The sequence below is a fragment of the Thunnus maccoyii genome, chromosome 14, assembly GCF_910596095.1.
Source record: "Thunnus maccoyii chromosome 14, fThuMac1.1, whole genome shotgun sequence".
Lineage (NCBI taxonomy): Eukaryota > Metazoa > Chordata > Actinopteri > Scombriformes > Scombridae > Thunnus > Thunnus maccoyii.
In genome coordinates, this window is record NC_056546.1 from 3,441,038 (window position 1) to 3,466,288 (window position 25,251).

The 25,251-nt window shown below is 37.9% G+C and overlaps 1 protein-coding gene across 1 annotated transcript; it reads left to right on the plus strand.

Annotated features, from left to right (window-relative positions):
• Positions 1-20,227: 20,227 nt before the first annotated feature.
• Positions 20,228-23,288, plus strand: LOC121912119 (G-protein coupled receptor 4-like). The gene is made up of 4 exons (XM_042434203.1): positions 20,228-20,283; positions 21,161-21,413; positions 22,459-22,646; positions 22,781-23,288. Exons 1-4 carry the CDS (start codon positions 20,228-20,230, stop codon positions 23,286-23,288), a joined length of 1,005 nt encoding a protein of 334 aa, XP_042290137.1.
• The last annotated feature ends 1,963 nt before the right edge of the window (positions 23,289-25,251 follow it).

The window sequence follows — 25,251 nt, forward strand, 5'->3', positions numbered from 1 at the left end:
ACCATGTTTAAAAGAGGAAGGTATCATGCCTCCTATTGCAATAATTGAGCATTAAATATTTCATATATTTTATTTTATTTTATTTTATTGTATTTTATTTAAACATTGGACATCTTAAATGTTGTTTGTCTTGAATGTTTTCATTTAAGACCATGGGCAAAAGTTCATTGGTGTTTCGTGCTGTAAGTGTGTTACAGAATAAATAGAAAACCAAGTTTTATTTGTCTCCCCCTTTTTTTTTTGCTGATCCTAAAAATGATCCGATCCGTAACTCAAATCCGTGATACAATCCGAAACATGAGTTTTGTGATCCGTTGCACCCCTAGTGTTATTATGTCAGCTTTGTAGACTATGTTTTGTATGTCGTGCACATAGATGGGAGTGTGTAAGTCATGTATTTGATACATGCATTAATACTTTCTGATGTGAACCCACACTTTTAGATCTTTGAATGTTTTTAGTGTTCAGTTTTTCTAGTATTCAGCACTGATCTGTTCCTGTATCACATTATAAGCTTTGTGGTACTTTATATATTTCTGTATATTAAGAAAAAATGCATAGGAAACACATGTAAATCATGTCATATCTTGTCTGTTTTTGATGAGAGGATAAATCTGTTGTCACAATAGAACAATACTATGAATTTGAATTTCACTTTGTTGGTAAAATTACACATCTGAACCACTCCATGGCTAAAATGAGCTCTTCTTTGTTTAGAAACAATATGTATATGCTAAATGTCTTTAAAGAAGCAGCCTTTACACCACTCAGGGGTTTTTATTTTTAAAAGCAAATTGTTTGATTGGCATAAAAAAATTGCCCCCCACCCCTCCGATTTCATCAGGTGGGGGACAATGATATAGTTTGATGCGGTATGTTGGTTTTTCTCCTGTCCTCCCCAATTTTTTGAGTCACCAGCCGCCACTGGTGTGGGGGTTGAATGCAGCTCATTTTTGTAGGATACAGCAGAAAGCCCTATATACATACAGTACATTATATACAAACTTTGTATGAAGTTTGGTGTTGTTATCATTTATTTCACAATAATTATAGGTCTTATATTTATAATTCAGTAGTGGGGATGACCTATGAGGGGAAGGGAAAAAATGGAGTGGAGCTTTCACAAAGTGGCTGCTAGTCTTCCTGGGTTCCATACAACAGTAGCAACAACAAAACAAACTACAATTTAAAATCACATTGCTCAACAAAACAACAATAAAACCAAATAAGCCAAAATACAAAGATCACAAAATAAGTGAAATAGCTCTATATATGAAAAGGTAGAAAATACAAACCCATAACAAAAGCACAACTGTAATCTATGTTTCTAGATTCAAGGTTACAAGCATCTAAGATTAGTTTACTTCTCAACTTTAGGAACCAGGTGAGGAGTTCAGACATCTGAACTCTTTATGGCTTGTTGTAAAGAGGAAATACACACAACCAGGCAATATGTCACCTGCTGTTCCACCATTTATATTCATTGACTTCTATTTATGGTATTGGAATTTAAAAAGTACAGTTAAACAATACAGTTACTATTATTTACTTTCATACATTAAAATTTTTGGATGAATAAATAAATGTCCCTGTTGTTGTCTGTGAGTTGATTTACCTTTCTGGAGTCTGTCGCCAGTGTGCTGAGGCCGACTGTCCTGGTCAGTATTTATACAGCACAGAGGAGTCTGGTATCCAGGATGAAACTCACTCATGTTGGATGTCACGCTGCTTCGACCCTGGTCACCTGTTTCCATGATACTTTTACATCCAGTTAAACACTTACAAGCTTCCAGTATAATATAACATTAAAAGGAGTAGTTGGAAGTTCAGTGTTTACCTCAAGAAGAGAAGAAATTTTAAGGTCATATGTCATATCTGGTGTCCTTTAGACTGTGATGTGAACTGAACTTAACTGTAATCACAATCACCACATGGTCAATGAGTAAATCACTGTACAGCAGTTAAGAGAGATAATTGAAATAGATAATTATTATACGAGTTCACTATTTTTGTATTAAATGTTCTCTATCTGTTATGTTTTTTGATATTAGTGGTATTCAGTGGCAGAATGTAACTTAGTACTGTAGCGTTCTTAAGTACAGTTTTAATGCACTTGTACTTCACTTTAGATTTTCCATTTTAATGCTACTGTGTACTTATAATTCACTACATTTTAAAGGAAAATATTGTACCTTTTTCTCCATTTCATTTATTACGCAGCTGTAGTTACTTGTCAGAGTCTGCTCTCCCCCTCACCCGTTGCTGTGGGAATTATCCAATCATCTGGTCTCACTCTCTGCTCTGCCACACCCCTCATTAGTTCAACCACTTTCACCTGGCGCTCCCACCTGCTCATCATCTCCAATCAAGCCAGTATATAAGCTGCATCAGCCCACTCCCTCTTTGTCAGATTGTCTATGCTACTATGCTAAGTCATCTTGCCTTCCTGGACTGCCTTCCTGGCTCCTGATCAGCTTGTCTTCGACCATCCTCGTCTCTGCCCCGGTAAACCCACCAGCCTTCTGTCCCTGATTCTGAGTTCTGCCTGCCTGTTCCCTGGTCTTTGTCTTATTGCTACGGTGACCTGAGACATCGAGGAGAGGGTGAGAGCAGCGGCTGAGGGACAGCCTGGTCCCAGCTCCTGCCCGCCAAACTGCTTGTTCGTCCCTCCAGCCTTGAGGTCAGAGGTGCTGCAGTGGGCCCACTCCTCCAAGCTTTCTGCCACCCTGGTGCTCGACGGACACAGCATGCCCTCCTCCAGCACTTCTGGTGGCCCAGCTTGAAAGAGGACACCCAGGACTTTGTCAAAGCCTGCCCAGTCTGTAATCAACACAAGACCTCCCGCCGGGCCCCAGCAGGACTTCTGCAACCTCTTCCTGTTCCCCACCGCCCGTGGTCCCACATCTCCATGGACTTTGTGACGGGCCTTCCCTCTTCTGAAGGCCATACTGTCATCCTGACCATTGTGGACCGCTTCAGTAAAATGGCCCACTTCGTGCCTCTGCCCAAGCTCCCTTCAGCCATGAGAACTGCTCAGTTGGTCCTGCTCCACATATTCCGTCTTCACGGCTTCCCTGTCGATGTGGTGTCAGACCGTGGGCCTCAATTTGCCTCTGTTTTTTGGAGAGAGTTCTGCAGTCTCCTGGGTGCCACCGCCAGTCTGTCCTCCGGCTTCCACCCTCAGACCAATGGGCAAACGGAGCACATGAACCAGGAGTTGGAAACGGCCCTGAGGTGCATGGCCTCCCAGAACCCCTCCTCCTGGTCCTCACAGCTGTTGTGGGTAGAATATGCCCACAACTCCCTCATCTGCTCTGCCACCGGCCTCTCTCCTTTCCAATGTGCATACGGCTATCAACCACCGTTGTTCCCCACCCAGGAGAAGGAGGTTTCCTGCCCGTCTGTCCAAGCCTTCATCCGCCGCTGCCGCAGAACCTGGCTCCGGGCCCGTTCCATCCTCCTTCGGTCTGTGGACCGCTACACTGCCGCCGCCAACCGCCGCCGCACCCCTGCACCTACTTACCAAGCGGGTCAGCGAGTGTGGCTCTCCACCCGAGACCTGCCCCTCCACGTGGAATCCAGGAAGATGGCACCCAAACACATTGGACCCTTCACTATACAGAAGGTCATCAACCCCGTTGCAGTACGGTTGAAGCTCCCGCACTCTATGCGCGTCCATCCAACCTTCCATGTCTCCAAGGTGAAGCCGGTCCATGACAGTCCCTTGGTCCCTGCAGCACCGCCACCACCTCCTCCACGCATTGTTGACGGGGGTCCGGTCTACTCGGTGCGTCACCTGATGCGCTGGGAGAGGCCTTCAGTACTTAGTGGACTGGGAGGGGTATGGCCCAGAGGAGAGATCCTGGGTTCCTGCTCGTTTCATTGTCGACTCCAACCTCATTGCTGATTTTCATCGGTGTCATCCTGACCAGCCAGCTAAGATGCCTGCCCGTCGGGGAGCCCACGCTATGCCTCCACCAGACCAGTCTCTTGGGGACCGTTCCTTGGGGGAAGCAACAGATGATGGAGAATGTGATATTCCTGTCTGCTAACATCAGTGTTGAGCTAAATATTAAAAAGGGAAAAAAAAGAATTTAACTTTGATATGACAAGAAATAGTTGTTGTCTATGCATTATTATGGGGAGCAACCTGCTGTCTGAGGAAGGCCCACAGTTAGACCCATACCAATTTGCATACAGACACCACAGAGGAACTGATGATGTAATCACTAGTATAAAGTGCACATAGTCACTAAACACCTGGAGAATCCCAGGGCCTATGCCAGACTATTGTTTGTTGATTTTTAGTTCAGCATGTAACACTTAATAACCCCATATATTACTTAAAGTATATGTTTCACATTTTTTTCAAGTCTTAAAACAACAATCAGGTGCTAAAATGAACATTGAAATAGCTCGCTGTAATCATTCCTCCTGTTCACACTGACCATTAGAAGATCCCTTCCTAATGTGCTTTCAATGTAAGTAATGGGGGACAAAATCCACAGTCATTGATTTCTGCATGTTTTGTGCAAAAATGGATTCAAATGTTTATCTGAACCTACAGAGAGGTGCCAGCCATCCAAATTAATCAAATCAAGTGGATATCTTAATTTTAATATAAAGTTCCCTTGTTGTGTTTCCCTAGACTTTGTTTCCCTTATGCTAAATAACTCTGATGTCCAGGACCAGATGTATAAGTCTAAAATACAGAACTTTTTTACAGTGGTGTGATGAACATCATCTCACCCTCAACACAAAAGTTGGACTCTTTCAAGTACCTGGGCATCCACATGGATAATAAACTAGTATGAAATGTATCTGTCAGACGTGAACTGTCTGATCTAGAGCACTCAGGGAGCAGAACTATGCACTCTAAAGCGGTTAGAGACTTTAACCATCCAATGTAGAGCCTGCATGGAGTGAAAACATGCCCTTTGAAGCAGTCATAGACATAAACTGTAAAATCTAGAGTGCGCACGGAGCATAACTGTGTGCTCTAAAGTGGTCATAGACATAATGCAGAAGAGGAGTGAGATGGTTAGAATATCAGGGTCAGAGCCAATCAGAAGCACTCTTTGCAGAATGGGGGTGAGAAAAAAAATAACACAAACTGGAAAATTGTTTGAACTCTCTTCCTGGTTCTTTAGTCCCAAACTACGTTGGCCCCTAAGGACAAAGCATATATAAGAGTGAAAGCACAAACATTAAGAAGAACACGCTCCAAATCCTCCTAGCAGCCTGGAGCACTTCAGGTGTAGCAATTAGCTGTGTAGCATTTTTCTTGTTTCATGTGTCTTCCCTTTTTGTATGAATTATGGTATTTGTAGCATTTCTTGATTTGGAGCATGCTTTTTTATTGATGTTTGTGCATTCACTCTTGTGTGTGCTTTGTCCTCAGGGGCCACCATACAAAACCCTTTCTAATGAATCAGGAGTCAAACCGGTTATTGTTGTTAGTTTGGAGATGAGTGGATGAAGCCAGTGCAGCACTGCACCATCAGCAATGTGGCTTGGCAGCTTGCCAGGTATTCCATATGTAGGAGATTATACAGATGGTTTTATGTTTGGCCACTAGATGGTAGCATGAAACATGAAATGACACAGTGGTTGCATGAGTTAGTGCTGAAACATCAATGTTGAGGTGCAGATAAAATGAAGATCACACTCAATGTCGGGAGTTCATCAATTTAAATATGACAAAAGTTACAATTAGTTAATTACCAAACACATTTAATGCCACTTAAAACTTAACAAACTACAAGATAATCTTAAACTGGACTGATATACTGTATATGCTTGGGAGTATATTATTGGCAGAAAGAATATTCCTGTTGATGTAAGTTGTTTTCTGCTTTATTCTCTTTGTTTATTTTTACCAGATTGTAACTCAAATGTAATGCTAATAGATGAGAAGCACAAACTGTTAAGTTTGGTCATAACATTTATATTGAAGAAGTTATGTGTTAATGTTGTTAGAAATGGAGATGTGTCAGCCTGCAGTTGTTTCTTCCAACCAATACTTTACAATACGGTACACAAAATTTAGCAAAGTTACTAAGGGTGTGCCTGAATACAAATACCTTATTCAGCAAAGCACAAATGGTGTTTTTTTTGTTTGGTTTTTTTTTTTTTCGAATATTTGTTTCATACAAATATTTTAAAACTATTTGTTTTTGGGAAGAGAAAAAAACATGTCAAATATCAGTGCAGGTCGGTTACATCACTAGTGCCAAAGTTGTAAATGGAACCACGTTCCAGCTAGTTGTACTAATGTACTTTACATATTCATGTCTGTCTACTGTTTCCTCTCTTCTGTAGTATCAGGAACCTACTGCATGTTATCACTCACCATATTTACTGTAGACTGTTTGGATGCAGAGTAGGGAACTCATCCAGGTGTGGTCTTGCAACTTTCAAGGTAAATTTTGTGACATTATTTTTCACTTAAGAAGGAAGGGAGTGTAAAAATGACATTAGAACTGCAAACAGTCATGATAATGAGTATGCAAACTGTGACAAGCAGACAGCTTTAGACTGTAGGTGTACAGAATACTGTGGTTAAACCAACTGTGTTTTATTTCATTTGCATTTTTTTCTCCTAAGTGTAATTTTGATGTGGTTGTGGTTTCATCTTCTTTTTGAGAGTTTGAATTTTGTCATTAAAGTAACTTAGAAAATTTTGAACATTTCAAATGAAAATATTATAAAACTCAGCTTTGCATACATAGTTGTTTGTTGTTTATTTTTTGATGTTTAGTACATTTTATCCTTTTTTGAGAGGAGACAGTAGAATCAGACAGGAAACGAGGACAGAGAGAGAGAGAGATGGGGATGACATGCAACTAAGATCTGCTGGAATCAAACTGGAAACAAATGTTACAATTTTGTGGTATGAGTCTTAACCAGTACGCTACAGGGATGACCAGTATGTTAGTGTTGTTAAACATGGTGAATGTACCAACCTGCAGTTGTTTCCTCTAATTTATTTTCATGCTAACTCCAAAAGTTAGTCAGAGTGCACAATCTGTAAACAAAATATAAAATATGCAGATGATTCATAAAATGGTTTGGTCAGACATGCAAACCTACTTGTCCAAGTCCACTTGACATCCCAGAGTTATTCAACTGGTGGGATGTCAAGTGCAGAAGACAAACCATCCTAGACCAATGTCTCTGTACCTTAAATTACTGAAATAACTGTATGAAATTCTGTAGTAATGACCTCACATCATCATGGAAAATTATTTATATATAGTACATCACAAGGTCTTGTACTATATGAAAAATTATCCTTTGATGAAATATAGATCTGCAACGATTAGTCAATTATATTTGCTCAAAAAAAAGATGATAAATTAAAGTAGCTGTCATTTATTTAATCATACGTGATTGAATAAAAAACAAGTATTGAGTCATTTCAACTCCATTCAGAGCACACATCTGTCATTTTGCTCTCCCCAGCCCAAAATACCTGTTTGATTAGTCCACAGATACATTTGGAACTGAAATCTTGTATTTTAAGGTTTCCTCTGACTTTTTATTACTGTGACTGAATTTCATCAACTCTGCGCACTTCATGTGCCTTGCAATGACAAAAATCACTGCTGAAACCAAGCTTTTGCAGAAAGTGGTGGTTTGTTCGGTTTGGGTTGGGAAAGACTTGTATAAGTAATAATGCAGACACATGACTGTATGAAGGGAGAAAATAAATAAATAAATAGATAACTGAACCTAAATCAATGCATTTTGCATTCTTCTACCTGCCATTCCAACTGGCAACCTTTATCTAGACATACTTCTACTCTTTTAAGTTCCTACAAAATTACAGTCAGTTATGCTTCCATTATTAAATATCAGGGCTGATCTACTTACCCTTCTCTTGTAGATCAAAATGTTTCAGCTCATTGTTTAGCTGTCACTCTCTTGGTTCACTCTCAGCGCTCTAATAGCGTCATTTTCATCCACAGCAGGCAGCTGTTTACAGTGAAAAAGATCTAGAAATCCACTGTACACTACCTGCTCAGCACCAAATGGCAAACAGACACAGTTAGCTGTAGACTAGCTGGTGAACATAGTGGAGCATTTAGCAGCCAAAGATCCAGATATTTCCCTCAGGAGTTGGTAGAGAGCAAAAACAGAGCTAAAAGAGAGTGAATATTGGACTTACATTCACCAGGTGAATGAGACTAACATTTGTCCTAATATTCATGCCTTTTTCAATGCTCCTTCATGCTTGATAGCAAGAATGCCAATTAAACAATCTTCACAAAGTACAACTTCTCTCTTCTTTAGAAGACTAAGTAGAGGAACCTCCTGTGTGTCATTCTCACCACATTACTGCAGATTGCAGAGGACAAAGCATTAAACTCCGGTGTAAGGAACTCATTCAGCTTGGGATCTGCAGCTTTCAAAGGTAAATTTTGTGTATTTTGTGTGTACTTTTTTGTTTTATCAACATCCAGTGTTGAGGCAATAATAGTGTCACTCTATGTTTAATGTAGCACATAAAATTGTAAATGTAGTGATACAAAACAAGGAAAACAGAGATGCAAACAGTCATGTAAATAAACATGCAAACAGTGACAGTTTACTGCTGTCCAACCAGTAAGTTTCTCCCTCTCTTCCCTTCTACACAAATTTGAAATGTGAGAAATACAAGTATCTGTCTGTGTCATAAACAAATAATATGAAAAACATGTGATGACAACACAGGAAATATACAGAATTTAAAAAAACAAAAACAGGGAAGTAAAACTTTTATAAACAGAGAAGAATGAGAATAAAGATTGTGGCACTGTCTAGAAATTCTTCCAAGAATTCCTGAAAGTGATGAAAGCTGGTTTATAATATTTTCATTTGAAATGTTCAAAATTTTCTAAAATACTTTCATGACAGAGTTCAGACTCTTAAAGAGAAGATAAAACTATAACTGGATGGAAAATCCTTGAGGGTGTTACATATTCTGTGTGGTTTTGGCCAAACAGGGAGAAATGTGATCTGTAATCAGTTCATTTTAAATGTGTTTCTCAGTGTTTTACAAGAAAAGTTACAATCCTCTACAGCCAGTGTGTCCTGGGCTTAGTCAAGCTGGCGCACATTGTACTGATGTACTCTACATATTCATGTCTGTCTACTTTTTCCTCTCTTCCTCTTTCTGCTTGTTATGCACACACAGACGCACAGCAGCGCACAAACATGCAAAAGATTACAAACAAAAAGATTACAATGTGAAAGATCATTATTTTGTAGTCTATATTAACGTATTTTAAAAGATATGTATAACGGTTAGTCATATTATTTATCAGAATTAACTAATCGCAGTAATGATGGATGAAATTGTCAAATAATTTGACCAAATCGTGACAATACATGAAGGTAATTAAACAGACTCTTCAGGTTGTCTGTCAAGACCCAACAAACAGATATCAACAACAGATCAGACACGGATCGACTTTCCAGCTACATCAATACATGAGGACATGAAGAACACATGAGGAAATAAATAAGAAGAAAACAATTAAACTAAAGAAGGAAATAAATCTGCACAGCTTCTAGCTGCAGCCAGCAGCAGGATCAGCACCTTGGAGAGCTGATCAAGTCCTGACAACTGTGTACGATGATTTTTTGCATGATTAAAATTAATGATTTAATTTTTGAACAATATTTAACAAATATTATTATTTTGAGATTACAGTGATCAGGTTTCCATACTTTCAGCAGTTAAAATCCCACTGACTTTACCTGTTACTCCCTGACTGAACAAAATGATTTTAAAGAGAACCACAGTTGAACAAAACAAAAAAAAAAACCCTTTTCAAAAAAAAAAAAACATAAAGAAATTTGCAACAAAATAATGAACAGAATCTTAAATTGATGGTCTGGGGGTGGCCACAGGAGGGTCCAGGAGCATCAGAGGCCAGTGTGCTTGTAATAGATTGTGTGCTTTCACTTCATGCACAAGCAGATCTGTTTCCTCTGCAGAGAGGCACTCCTTCTTACTACTTAGCAAATGTGCCATTATAATAGCAATCTGCCAAGGTGCAAGTGCACTGGGCTTTTAAAGGGAATGAGAGATGACACTATGATTGATTTATTGCATGTTACACCAAAAACAAACCAATGATTAATTAAGAGACTAAGGACAACCGTTTTGAATCATGCATCTGGTGCTGCAACCATTTTCTCCACCATTAAACTATCAAAAATGGATTTGGACAGGACTTAGATACACTTGCACCATGCGCTTCAGACCATGTGCTTAAGTTTGTTAAAATAGGGCCCTCAGTGTTTTACAGGATAGGTTACAGTCCTCTACAGCCAGCGTGTCCTCGGCCTAGTCAAGGCTGTTGGCATGTCAAACACAAATTCACACACACAGCCAGCTAATTGTAGATACTGGAGCATCTGTATCTATTTAACCACAGGAAGTTTTCCTGAAGTGTTATGCAAAATTCCCTCTCCCAGAAACTAAAGTAAGCATGTATGCAAAAGTTGTTTTTTGTGGTAGTTTACCAGCTGCCGTACTAGACCAAGCCAATAGGTCCAAGTCACCTTCTACACAGTTAAAGCTGGTTCACCCCTGCTTGAATTGCACCTGAATAATGCTCTAAATATTAGCATTGAAGAATCGGAGGACCAAGGATGATGATGATAATGTGGCTTCTGCAATCAGCAAAAAGACCACTGATTTTCACTTTATTAGATCTAGATTTCTAGTTGCTTTGGACACTTATATCTCCAAATTGGGGTTTAATGATGATATAAGTAGCCAGAGACCATTTTTAGTGTGTGCTAGAGCCAAATGATGTCAATGTCTACACTTGAAATCTGTGTGGAATAGCTCACCATGGTGTAGAAGAGCAGAGAAGGTCAGATACCATTAAATAACAGCGCCAAGTGGGAATATTTCAGTAATAAATGAATGGAACATCTCATCATTTTTTTTAGAGATCTTATAGAGTCAGTATGCTTCCACTTAAGTGTTTCTCAGATGGTCAAACAGTATTTGAAACCACTGGGTTGCAACTTTCCAAAATTGGTCATGCCAACTTAATGCTACTGGCCAGTGATGCAGAAGTGAGAAAGTATGTAAAACAGCATAAATTCTTTCAAGGAGAGATTGTTTGAAAGTGTGCCCCATTATCCCCAAGATAATCTCAGCTAGCCCCTCCAGGTTTTCACCAAAGGTTGAGTGTGGTTGTTTAGAACAGCTATAAAAACTTTGACATGGAAAAATATTTATATACATCACAAGGACTTGTATTATCTGAGTTATTTTTTGATGAAATATAGAACTTCAATGATTAGTCGATTATTCTCATTGCTACTTTATTGCTAATTTTTTCAAATTATTGTTTCAATCATTCTTCAAGCAAAAAGACCAAATATTCTCTGGTTTCAGCTTTTTAAACATTATGATTTGCTCCTTTTCTTTGTCATATGCAACAGTACATTAAAAAATCTTTAGGATTTGGATTGTTGTTCAGAAAAAATTAGCAAACTGAAGACATCCCCGCAGGCTCAAAGATATTGTGAGTGTCATTTTTTTACAGTGTATAAAACACTACAATTTATAAACTAAAAGGTTAATCATTTAATCGGGAAAATAATCAGCAGCTTAATCAATGATGAAAATAATTTTTAGTTGCAGCCCTGAAGAAATATTATTAGGAGAAAATGTAATAAAGACACATTTTTTATGGCTATAATATACACTGTATTTGTGTGAACTTGCACCTCAAGACTTTAGTGATGTCACTTAACAATGTTATGTAGATATTAAAAAACTTCCATAACCTGATCTCTCATACAACAGGTTTCACTCTGAAGAAGAAGAAGATTTCTACATCAACAACACCTTACAGATGGAAAGCAATAATTACAGCAATGTCACATTCAACTATAATTCCACCTCCGATGACATCCCTTATAATATTGAACCAAATATTCCGTATGTGATGACATGCGTAATCATTAGTTTCGGCCTCCCTTTGACTCTAGTGGCCATCTACTCTCTTTATTCCCAGGTGAGTACTTTATGACTAAGATTTATTAATTTTAGCTTATGTGTCTGTCATACAGTCTGTCTGTAAAGAATCTTCATCCTGTTACAAACCTGGCTCAGGGCTTGCAACAAAGGAGAGAGTCCACACACTGATGAATGGTGCAAAACGATATTTATTTAACTAAATATAACAATTCATACTTAAATATGGGAATGTTAGCCATCAGTGGTGTAAAGTGGGTGTGTGGATGCATGAAATGTTGGCTGTAAAAGTAAAGAAACAGAAGTTCAACACAAACTAATCTAAAGTGAAAGCCATGTGGACGGGGTGCTGCTGTTCAGCTGAAAAGAAAGAGAGAGACTCCTGGGCCAGCAGTCCTTTTATATCCTTTGGGCCACTCCCTCCTCAGGTGCAGCTGATCAGCTATGACAGACCTCTTAGCCTACCACTCCTGGAAGAAAATAACAAGAGTGTAACTGGAGAGAACTAGAGGCAGATAAATAAAGAGAGAAAGAGAAAGAAAGCAAGAGAGAAAGAGAGAAAGAGAGAGGGCTGTCACAATCCTGCGTGGGGGCTGGAAGGAAGTCTTGTAATGTCCTATAATTTTAAGCTACTTGGACCTTAAACACATGCAGTTAACATGTGTAGCTTCATTCCAGCTTCTCTTAAGGTGAAGTTAACAGCATCATTAACTTGTAGAGAAGAAATTGTCATCAGGTTTATCAGAATTTTTCACTCCGCTCCCATCTGGTTGCATATAAAGGACAAAAAAGCAGTTTTAAATTCCATTGCAGACTAATCATCAGATTACGATATATATATAAGTATTTCCCTCTGCTTGAAATCGTTGTATGTATGTGTATGTATGCATCTATATGTCTATGTTTTAGAGGCACATATAATGCACAGTTTAACCAAATTTCCTCATGAGGACAATCAATATCTATCACTCTGTCTTTAGCATGCTAACACGCTAAACTAAGATGGTCATTGTCATTGTGAGCATATTAGCATTTAGCTCAATGGACCCCTGTGCCTAAGTACAGCCTCACAGAGCAGTTAGCATAGCTGTAGACTCTTGTTGTCATTGAGTCTTGTAACATTGATGGGCCAATGTGTCATATTTGATGACACATTGGCCAATGCATGAATGTTTCTGACTGCAATTGCTGTGCAGAGCAAAATGACATATTTATCACTACGCAGAATTCAATCCACTTGTATTTTTGCACATTTTGTTCAGAGATCCTAAATGAAAACACCAAAAAATTGAAAAAAAATGTTTCCAGCTGCTTTGTTTATTTCTACCATTGTTTTCTTGCAGGTGCAAAATAACAATGTTGCTCCAATCTACATCATCAACCTCCTCATCTCTGACATCATTCAGCTCTGCTACATGATCTTCTTAGTGGCAAATCCTGTGGACTGGAAGATCTATAAAATCTTCTTTTATATTTACTGCTTTGGTGGGGTGAGCAGTGTTGGCTTCATGGTCTGTGTCGCCCTGGAAAGGTAGCTATTTGTCTATCCTGTATGTTTTTAGCTACTTCCATGTGTATGACCATTATATTACCATATAAATCTGAAGCTCCTCAAAGTCAGGAATATTCTGTATCTGATGATAGACTATGTATCTTGTGTTTCAGGTATTTGCTCATCGCATGGCCACTGTGGTACCGCTTCAGAAGAACCATCAAGATCTCTCTTGCAGTCTGTGTCGTGGTCTGGACCCTTCCTCTTGTTTTTGTCCTTCCTTTCTATTTCCAGGTTGAAATTAAGGTCTTAAAAACCATTTTCGCTGTCTTTCTCCTTGTTCCTTTACCACTGTTCATATTTTTCCTGGGTGGGACCCTAAAATCGCTGTCTGCTGCCATCTCGGTCTCCTCTGATGAAAAACGACGAATTGTGGGGATGTTGGTCCTGGTGCTGCTCATCTACATGCTGCTGTTTCTACCCAGCATCATCTGGTTTCTGGTAGGAGAAGCCAGAGATAATTATACCTTCAGCGACCTGACTTTCATGCTTCTTAAGTTGAGTCCTCTTGCAGACTTGATTCTGTATGTTTTCATGAGGAAAGGGGCCATAGACAAGCTTTTGGCCTCTCTGTGTTGTTGCAGAATGGACAGTGATGATAACAGCAGATCATCAGCATGAAAGACAACAACATGTACACAGTCAGCTCCATGCAGGCAGAGAAAGAGGGAGAGAGAAAAAGGAAAAGACAACAAAACTAATAACGCTGTTTGTTGTCAGCCAGTGGTGTGGTCATCACAAGTAGATGAAAAGAAATCATTGTTTTGATTATGTTGTGAGAGAAGTGGTTATTGGGAAATGTTTGTCCATGCAGGTTAACTTTTTCTGATTCATGGGGATGACTTCAACAAATGTACATTAAACATGTTTTTATTTGATTTTTAGCTGGAAGTTGATGTCTATCATTATTATCCTTTGAAGGGGACATAGCATGCTTTTTGTGATTTTCTGTCATTTATATTCATAATTTAAGTCTGCCAAGGGGCAGCTTCCTGGAGCTGGCCAATCAGAACAGAGTGGGCTCATCGGGAGGGGGCCTTAAAGAGACAGGAGCTAAAACAGCCTGTTTCAGACAGAGGCTGAACTGAGGGGCTGCATAAAGGGGCAGTATAAGATCAATAAGGAGTTTTTTGAACTGGAAGTCATGAAAAATATTCCAGTAGAGCCCAAGAATAAAACTATAGACCTGGAAATGTGCATGTTATGTCCCCTTTAATCAAAGAAGCAAACCAGATATTACTTGTTGATCAACTGAGCTGTTCAACACCATGATCACCCTGTTATTATAGCTGCCACTCCTTCTTATTTCTACAGGGAGATCATCATATCAAGTCTATAGACTTTTTTTTTCTTTGGCCTCTCACACACATTATAATTTGTTACTTTTTAAAAACTTTTTTCCTACTTATAACTATGTATGTCTATTATTGTGTGTGAGGGGTATTTTTATGCACACAAGTTAAACAACATATGATTTACCTCTTTTTATCTAATGTAAGTTATATTTTGGGGGGTTTTGTCGTCGGCATGCTATGGCTTGACAATATAGATACAATCTTATATCACAGTACTTTTATAAGAAATTGTAAATTTCCTGGAAATTCAATAAAAACATGTTTCCAGACAAAAATATTTGCTTTTGACTAACTCTGTGAATTAAACCTGACAAATCATCAAAATCTCTGCTGGTTGTCTCTGGTATATATCATCATATAGCACAACTCTACTGTTGTGTAATACCATGGAGGCATTTTGTTTTCTTCTTTTTTTCCAAATTACTGAATTATGTTCTCATACTTTTTTAAATAATAATTTGGGGCAGAAATTATATCATATTTTTCACTATAAGTTGCAGTAGTGAGGCCTACTGTACATTTCCCCCTTCTTAAACTTGTTGATTACCAACTGTTGCACTAATCAGCTGACACTGCAACAGCAGAGATCCAACAAAAGCATATTTCCCAGAATGTCTTTAAATACTTTGGCTTTCTGCAGGGTGACACTTTACAAAGAAAAACATGCATATTTAGATGATAATGTGTGATTGCTAAGAGCTTAAGGTTCCTACTTGATAAGTTGTATAGTGTACAAAAAAGATGATAAATTATAGTGGTTGTAATTTATTTAATCATATGTGATTGAATAAAAAACAAGTATTGAGTCATTTCAACTCCAGTCAGTGCACACATCTGTCATTTTGCTCTCCCCAGCCCAAAATACCTGTTTGGTTAGTCCACAGATACATCTGGAACTGAAATCTTGTATTTTAAGGTTTCCTCTGACTTTTTAGGCATAGCTGTGACTGAATTTCATCAACTCTGCACACTTCATGTGCATTGCAATGACAAAAATCACTGCTGAAACCAAGCTTTTGCAGAAAATGGTGGTTTGTTCAGTTTGGGTTGGGAGAGACTTGTATAAGTAATAATGCAGACACATGACTGTATGAAGGGAGAAAATAAATAAATAAATAGATAACTGAACCATAAATCCATTGTCTAATTTCATGTAATACTGAACCTAAATCAAAGCATTTTGCATTCTTCTACCTGCCATTCCAACTGGCAACCTTTATCTAGACATACTTCTACTCTTTTAAGTTCCTACAAAATTACAGTCAGTTATGCTTCCATTATTAAATATCAAGGCTGATCTACTTTCCCTTCTCTTGTAGATCAAAATGTTTCAGCTCATTGTTTAGCTGTCACTCTCTTGGTTCACTCTCAGCTCTCTAATAGCGTCATTTTCATCCACAGCAGGCAGCTGTTTACAGTGAAAAAGATCTAGAAATCCACTGTACACTACCTGCTCAGCACCAAATGGCAAACAGACACAGTTAGCTGTAGACTAGCTGGTGAACATAGTGGAGCATTTAGCAGCCAAAGATCCAGATATTTCCCTCAGGATTTGGTAGAGAGCAAAAACAGAGCTAAAAAAGAGTGAATATTGGACTTACATTCACCAGGTGAATGAGACTAACCTTTGTCCTAATGTTCATGCCTTTTTCAATGCTCCTGCATGCTTTATAGCAAGAATGCCAATTAAATGATTTTCACAAAGTACAACTTCTCTCTTCTTTAGAAGACTAAGTAGAGGAACCTCCTGTGTCTCATTCTCACCACATTACTGCAGATTGCAGAGGACAAAGCATTAAACTCCGGTGTAAGGAACTCATTCAGCTTGGGATCTGCAGGTTTCAAAGGTAAATTTTGTGTATTTTGTGTGTACTTTTTTGTTTTATCAACATCCAGTGTTGAGGCAATAATAGTGTCACTCCATGTTTAATGTAGCACATAAAAACTGTAAATGTAGTGATACAAAACAAGGAAAACAGAGATGCAAACAGTCATGTAAATAAAAATGCAAACAGTGACAGTTTACTGCTGTCCAACTAGTAAGTTTCTCCCTCTCTTCCCTTCTATACAAATTTGAAATGTGAGAAATACAAGTATCTGTCTGTGTCATAAACAAATAATATGAAAAACATGTGATGACAACACAGGAAATATACAGTATTTTAAAAAACAAAAACAGGGAAGTAAAATGAATATAAACAGAGAGGAATGAGAATAAAGGTTGTGGCACTGTCTAGAAATTCTTCCAAGAATTACTGAAAGTGATGAAAGCTGGTTTATAATATTTTCATTTGAAATGTTCAAAATTTTCTAAAATACTTTCATGACAGAGTTCAGACTCTTAAAGAGAAGATAAAACTGTAACTGGATGGAAAATCATTGAGGGTGTTACATATTCTGTGTGGTTTTAGCCAAACAGGGAGTAATGTGATCTGTAATCAGTTCATTTTAAATGTGTTTCTCAGTGTTTTACAAGAAAAGTGTGAAAGATCATTATTTTGCAGTCTACATTAACGTATTTTAAAAGATACGTATAACGGTTAGTCATATTATTTATCAGAATTAACTAATCGCAGTAATGATGGATGAAATTGTCAAATAATTTGACCAAATTGTGACAATACATGAAGGTAATTAAACAGACTCTTCAGGTTGTCTGTCAAGACCCAACAAACAGATATCAACAACAGATCAGACACGGATCAACTTTCCAGCTACATCAACACATGAGGACATGAGGAACACATGAGGATATAAATAAGGAGAAAACAATTAAACTAAAGAAGGAAATAAATCTGCACAGCTTCTAGCTGCAGCCAGCAGCAGGATCAGCACCTTGGAGAGCTGATCAAGTCCTGACAACTGTGCACGATGATTTTTTGCATGATTAAAATTAATGATTTAATTTTTGAACAATATTTAACAAAAATTATTATTTTGAGATTACAGTGATTAGGTTTCCATACTTTCAGCAGTTAAAATCCCACTGACTTTACCTGTTACTCCCTGACTGAACAAAATGATTTTAAAGAGAACCACAGTTGAACATAAAGAAATTTGCAACAAAATAATGAACAGAATCTTAAATTGGTGGTCGTCTGGGGGTGGCCACAGGAGGGTCCAGGAACATCAGAGGCCAGTGTGCTTGTAATAGATTGTGTGCTTTCACTTCATGCACAAGCAGATCTGTTTCTTCTGCAGACACTCCTTCTTATTACTTAGCAAATGTGCCATTATAATAGCAATCCACCAAGGTGCAAGTGCACTGGGCTTTTAAAGGGAATGAGAGATGACACTATGATTGATTTATTGCATGTTACACCAAAAACAAACCAATGATTAATTAAGAGACTAAGGACAACCATTTCGAACCATGCATCTGGTGCTGCAACCATTTTCTCCACCATTAAACTATCAACAATGGATTTGGACAGGACTTAGATACACTTGCACCATGCGCTTCAGACCATGTGCTTAAGTTTGTTAAAATAGGGCCCTCAGTGTTTTACAGGATAGGTTACAATCCTCTACAGCCAGCATGTCCTCGGCCTAGTCAAGGCTGTTGGCATGTCAAACACAAATTCACACACACAGCCAGCTAATTGTAGATACTGGAGCATCTGTATCTATTTAACCACAGGAAGTTTTCCTGAAGTGTTATGCAAAATTCCCTCTCCCAGAAACTAAAGTAAGCATGTATGCAAAAGTTGTTTTTTGTGGTAGTTTACCAGCTGCCGTACTAGACCAAGCCAATAGGTCCAAGTCACCTTCTACACAGTTAAAGCTGGTTCACCCCTGCTTGAATTGCACCTGAATAATGCTCTAAATATTAGCATTGAAGAATCGGAGGACCAAGGATGATGATGATAATGTGCCTTCTGCAATCAGCAAAAAGACCACTGATTTTCACTTTATTAGATCTGGATTTCTAGTTGCTTTGGACACTTATATCTCCAAATTGGGGTTTAATGATGATATAAGTAGCCAGAGACCATTTTTAATGTGTGCTAGAGCCAAATGATTTCAATGTCTACACTTGAAATCCCTGTGGAATAGCTCACCATGGTGTAGAAGAGCAGAGAAGGTCAGATACCATTAAATAGCAGCGCCAAGTGGGAATATTTCAGTAATGAATGAATGGAACATCTCCTCATTTTTGTAGAGATCTTATAGAGTCAGTATGCTTCCACTTAAGTGTTTGTCAGATGGTCAAACAGTATTTGAAACCACTGGGTTGCAACTTTCCAAAATTGGTCATGCCAACTTAATGCTACAGGCCAGTGATGCAGAAGTGAGAAAGTATGTAAAACAGCATAAATTCTTTCAAGGAGAGATTGTTTGAAAGTGTGCCCCATTATCCCCAAGATAATCTCGGCTAGCCCCTCCAGGTTTTCACCAAAGGTTGAGTGTGTTTGTTTAGAACAGCTATAAAAACTTTGACACACTGTACAAACTATTGTTTGTTTAAAGCATACCCCTGGTTTCAGTGCATTAATCTCAGATGGTGGTAATGTAAATGAACACAATTTAAAACTCAGAGGGCTCTTTTGTCTTCTTGTGTTGATTTTTTATTTCTTATTGTCAATTATTTATTTTTCCCGCATCGTTGGGCCCTACATTACCCTGGAGCTCCTGGCTTTTGCCTATACTGCCTATGCCAGCAGCCAACCTGAGCCTATTTTATTTCAGGGCCTGTTTGACAAAAGCGATTTGTGAGCACTGCTTACACACAGATGGTAAATAGTGTTACCATCCTGTTTCAGCTTCCCCAGGCCAGCTTTTGAGGTAAATTTTGTGACATTACTTTTCACTTGCGTATGTAGAGATTGTAAAAGTGACATTAGAACTGCAAACAGGAACTGCTTTGGACTGTAGGTGTACAGAATAATGTGGTTAAACCAACTGTATTTTATTTCATTTGCATTTTTTTCACCTAAGTGTAATTTTGATGTTTAAAAGTTGTGTAACAAAGACAAAACAAAGGGTGAGAAAATAGCTAAAAAGATAATAACATTCAAAAAAAGTTGCACTATTTTGAATTAAATGAGCTGAATAAAGAAGAATGAAGAAACAAATGTTTATTATATTTATGTATTTCTTGTATTAACTGTATGTTCTGAGCCAACATTGATCCACATAGAGGTATTTATAGTGATATTTGCAGTTTTGATGACAGCTGAGATATGAAAGAGTTTCCTGTGCTGTGACAATATGTTACTGATGAAAAGTCAAACAGAGGGATAGAGTTATACAACCCAAGATAGGTTAAAGTCTATTAATGATTCCATCCCAGAAGGAATAAGTGTTTCCCAGTTCTGTTGTTTTGGACAAATGTTGCAGTTTCGTCGTATGAGTCTTAACCAGTACGCTACAGGGATGCCCAGTATGTTAGTGTCGTTAAACATGGTGAATGTACCAGCCTGCAGTTGTTTCCTCCAATTAATTTTCATGTTAACTCCAAAAGATAGTCATATTGCACAATCTGTAAACAAAATATAAAATATGCAGATGATTCATAAAATGGTTTGGTCAGACATGCAAACCTCCTTGTCCAAAATCAGAGAGCACAGAGTTATTCAACTGGTGGGATGTCAAGTGCAGAAGACAAACCATCCTAGACCAATGTCTCTGTACCTTAAATTACTGAAATAACTGTATGAAATTCTGTAGTAATGACCTCACATCATCATGGAAAAATATTTATGTACATCACCAGGACTTGTATTATTTGAAAAATGTTTTTTAAAGATGAAATATAGGGCTGTAATGATTAGTCGATTATGTTTATTGGTATTTTGATAATCAAATTATTCTTTCAGACATTCAACAAGCAGAAAGATCAAATATTCTCTGGTTTCAGCTCCTTAAACATTATGATTTGCTCCTTTTCTTTGTCATATGCAACAGGAAATTAAAAATCTTCAGGCTTCTTTGGATTGTTGGTCAGAAAAAAAATAGCAAACTTAAGACATCTCCGCAGGCTCAAAGAAATTGTGAATGCAATTTTTTCACAGTGTATAAAAAACTACATTTTATAAACTAAATGATTAATCAAGAAAATAATTGGCAGCTTAAACGGTGATGAAAATAATTATTAGTTGCAGCCCTGAAGAAATATTATTAGGAGAAAATGTAATAAAGACACCTTTTGTTGTGGCTATAATATACACTGTATTTGTGTGAACTTGGACTTCAAGACTTTAGTGATGTCACTTAACAATGTTATGTTAAAAAACTTCCATAACCTGATCTCTCATACAACAGGTTTCACTTTGAAGAAGAAGAAGATTTCTACATCAACAACACCTCACAGATGGAAAGCAATAATAGCAGCAATGTCACATCCCACTACTATCATTATAACTACACCTACAATGATTATAATTATACCGACTATGATTTTTGCAACTCCTATTTTGACAAAGAAATTCTATTCATCTTGAATGTGGTTACATGTGTAATCATTAGTATCGGCCTTCCTTTGACTCTAGTGGCCATCTACTCTCTTTATTCCCAGGTGAGTACTTTATGACTAAGATTTATTAATTTTAGGTCATGTGTCTGTCATACAGTCTGTCTGTAAAGAATCTTCATCCTCCTTGGGGGCTGCTAAGTTTTGTAATGACCTATAAATTTAAGCTAATTGGACGTTAAACACATGCAGTTGAAGTTAACAGCATCATTAACGTGTAGAAAACAAATTGTCGTCAGGTTTATCAGAACAATTTGTACAGCATTATTTGAGCTCATTATTTTAGGTTTTGATTAAAACAATCAATAAATATATGAAATTTTGTACAAATATTCATGGTCTCCAGAGGATGATGCCCACTGACCTGGTTGATCCGATGACTTCCATTACTTTGGTTTACAACCAAATACCAGTTAAACTAATGGTAATGTGATCTGCCTCAGCTGTATTTTGTGTTTAGTGCTAATAAACAGATGTAACATGACCCTGAACACCCCACAATCAATTTTTCACTCTACTCCCATCTGGTCACAGATAAAAGACAAAAAAGCAGTTTTAAATTCAATTTTCCACTAATCACAAGATTACAATATATATTAGTCTTTTTGTCTGCATGAAATCGTGGTGTGTATGTGTGTTTATGCATCTATCTATTGTATGTTTTAGAAGCATAATGCACCGTAAAAACAAATTTCTCCATGAAGACAATCAATATCTATCACTCTATCTTTAGCACTTTATCTTTAACACGCTAAACTAAGATGGTCATTGTCAATTTGAGCATATTAGCATTTAGCTCAATGGACCCCTGTGCAGCCTCACAGAGCAGTTAGCATAGCTGTAGACTCTTGTTGGTGAGTCTTGTAACATTGATGGGCCAATGTGTCATATTTGATGACACATTGGCCATTGCATGAATGTTTTTTTCTGCAATTCCTGGGCAGAGCAAAATGACATATTTATCACTACACAGAATTCCATCCACTTGTATTTTTGCACATCTTGTACAGAGATCCTAAATGAAAACACCAGAAAATTGAAAAAAATGTTTCCAGCTGCTTTGTTTATTTCTACCATTGTTTTCTTGCAGGTGCAAAAGAACAATGTTGCTCCAATCTACATCATCAACCTCCTCATCTCTGACATCATTCAGCTCTGCTACATGATATTCTTAGTGGCAAATCCTGTGGACTGGAAGATCTATAAAATCTTCTTTTATATTTACTGCTTTGGTGGGGTGAGCAGTGTTGGCTTCATGGTCTGTGTCGCCCTGGAAAGGTAGCTATTTGTCTATCTTGTATGTTTTTAGCTACTTCCATGTGTATGACCATTATATTACCATATAAATCTGAAGCTCCTCAAAGTCAGGAATATTCTGTATCTGATGATAGACTGTGTATCTTGTGTTTCAGGTATTTGCTCATCGCATGGCCACTGTGGTACCGCTTCAGAAGAACTATCAAGATCTCTCTTGCAGTCTGTGTCATGGTCTGGACCCTTCCTCTTGTTTTTGTCCTTCCTCACTATTATTGGGATGATTATAGGGTCACAAACACCATTACCGCCGTCTTCTTCCTCGTTCCTTTCCCACTGCTCATATTCTTCTTGGGTGGGACCCTTAAAGCCTTGTCTGCAGCCATCTCGGTCTCCTCTGATGAAAAACTACGAATTGTGGGAATGTTGGTCCTGGTGCTGCTCATCTACACACTGCTGTTTCTACCCAACATCATCTGGTACCTGGTAGAAGAAGCCAGATATAATGATACCTTCTACAATCTGAGGTTCTCGCCTCTTAGGTTCAGTCCTCTTGCAGACTTGATTCTGTATGTTTTCATCAGAAAAGGGACCATAGGCAAGCTTTTGGCCTCTCTGTGTTGGTGCAGAATGGACAGTGGTGATAACAGCAGATCATCAGCATGAAAGATGACTACATTTACACAGTCAGCTCCATGCAGGCAGAGAAAGAGGGAGATTTATGATTAAATGTGTCCCATTTCACTCCTGCTTGGTAAGTAGGCATTCTGTAGGGGAAAATATTAGGCTGTGTATTTCTTTTAATGATGGGGGCTTGTATTGCTGCTGCTCAGGGTGACGCCCCTAGCCTCAAAATCTCCCGTACCATCTATTACTTCTATACTTAATAATTTCTTATCATCCGGTAGAATAAACATTATCTTTGCTTCATTCACTTGTTGTTGTCCTATGTATGGAGCTTTAGATAAGTTCAGTCAGGAAGACTATCTTTGCACGCATAGGCCATAGTTTTATATCTCATATCATTCTGCATTCACATCTCATACATTTTTACTCATTATTCCTTGGTCGTCTTTGCCAGGGCTGTCAATCGAGATATCAGTTGTCAGCTAGTCACATCTATCCAATAGTAGTAGCAGCACACCTTCATCATAGTCTATCATCTGCTGCTGTCTTTCATGTAAGTTAGCATTATTCAGGGCATTCTTTTAGGATAGGTACAGCTGCTTCTGCTGCCAACAAGGCATTTCATCTGCCTCCCTGCAACAACTGGGATGGTAGTTGTCCTCCGCCTACACCTCCTACATTCAGCACAGTTCTCACAATCAAAGTTCTCTGAAGCCTTAATCTTGGTAAGTCATGCATATAACTGGTGGTGGTGTCCCGGTGTATGGGTGTCTCTCAGCTACTATCATTGCTGATCATAGCTAGTATATTCATACTTCTTACAACATCAAAGACTTTCACATTCTCATCATATGTCCATGACAAAAGACATTTATCATTCTATCACATGGCACGTGTGTGTATAGCCTATTGGGCATCATGTCACTCTGCTTTCAGTCTATCATGACCTCTCACTTTTCTCTTCACATGTTCGTGCAAAACAGGGTCTTCAGAACCTCACACATAGGCTCATGGTCTTCGGGACCTCAAGTCACCCACCACATAGTAATGGTGATCCCAAGCTCACTCTTGGTCTTTCAGCTCATTTATCTCATATATTAAATATATAACAGTATAACTTATTATTAATACTGCTATTCCCTGTTTAATTTTTTCATTACATATTTTACTTGAAATCCATTGCCATCTGGTAAGGCAAAGATTGAGATATATTGCGTTGGTTTGCATGTTTTTCTCAGTTCTCTTTCCCATAATCCTATTCTACTCTCGCCTTAACCTCCCCCTTATAAATATGATGACATCACGATGGGGTCTAATCGCCAAATACTTTTAACATTTTCATCTCATTATGCATGTTCAATAAAATTATTGTCACTTAAAGAAACTGAGTCTCTCTTGATTGAGCTATAATCAATCATCGTTTTTGTACACTATACTACATACAACTTATCAAGTAGTAACCTTAAGCTCTTAGCAATCATACGTTATCCTCTGAAAATGCATGTTTTTCTTTATAAAGTGTCACCCTGCAGAAAGTCAAAGTACTTAAAGACATTCTGGGAAATATGTTTTTATTTGATCTCTGTTGTCAGCTGATTACTGCAACAAGTTTAACAAGTTTAAGAAGGGGGAAATGTACAGTAGGCCTCACTACTGTAACTTGTATTGAAAAATATTATATAATTTCTGCCCCAAATTATTAGCTAAAAAAGCATCACGGTCATTAACACAAATGAACATGATAAGGTTATTTGAAAAAAAAATGCCTCCATGGTATTACACAGTAGAGTTGAACTATATGATGATATATACCACAGACAACCAGAGATTTTGTTGATTTGTCAGGTTTAATTCACAGAGTTAGTCTAAAGCATTTACAACAAGTATTTCTCATTTTTGTGTAGAAAATATTTTTATTGAATTTCCAAGAAATTTACAATTTCTAGTACTGTGATATAATATTTTATCTATATTGCCAAGCCATAGCATGCCCACCACAAAA

Bases quoted from the DNA above. Each gene is read 5' to 3' on its own strand.
- LOC121912119 (XM_042434203.1), top strand. From the start codon at position 20,228: ATGTTGCAGTTTCGTCGTATGAGTCTTAACCAGTACGCTACAGGGATG. The intron at 20,284-21,160 runs GTTAGTGTCGTT...CTCATACAACAG, and splicing joins GCTACAGGGATGCCCAGTAT to GTTTCACTTTGAAGAAGAAG. The intron at 21,414-22,458 runs GTGAGTACTTTA...GTTTTCTTGCAG, and splicing joins TCTACTCTCTTTATTCCCAG to GTGCAAAAGAACAATGTTGC.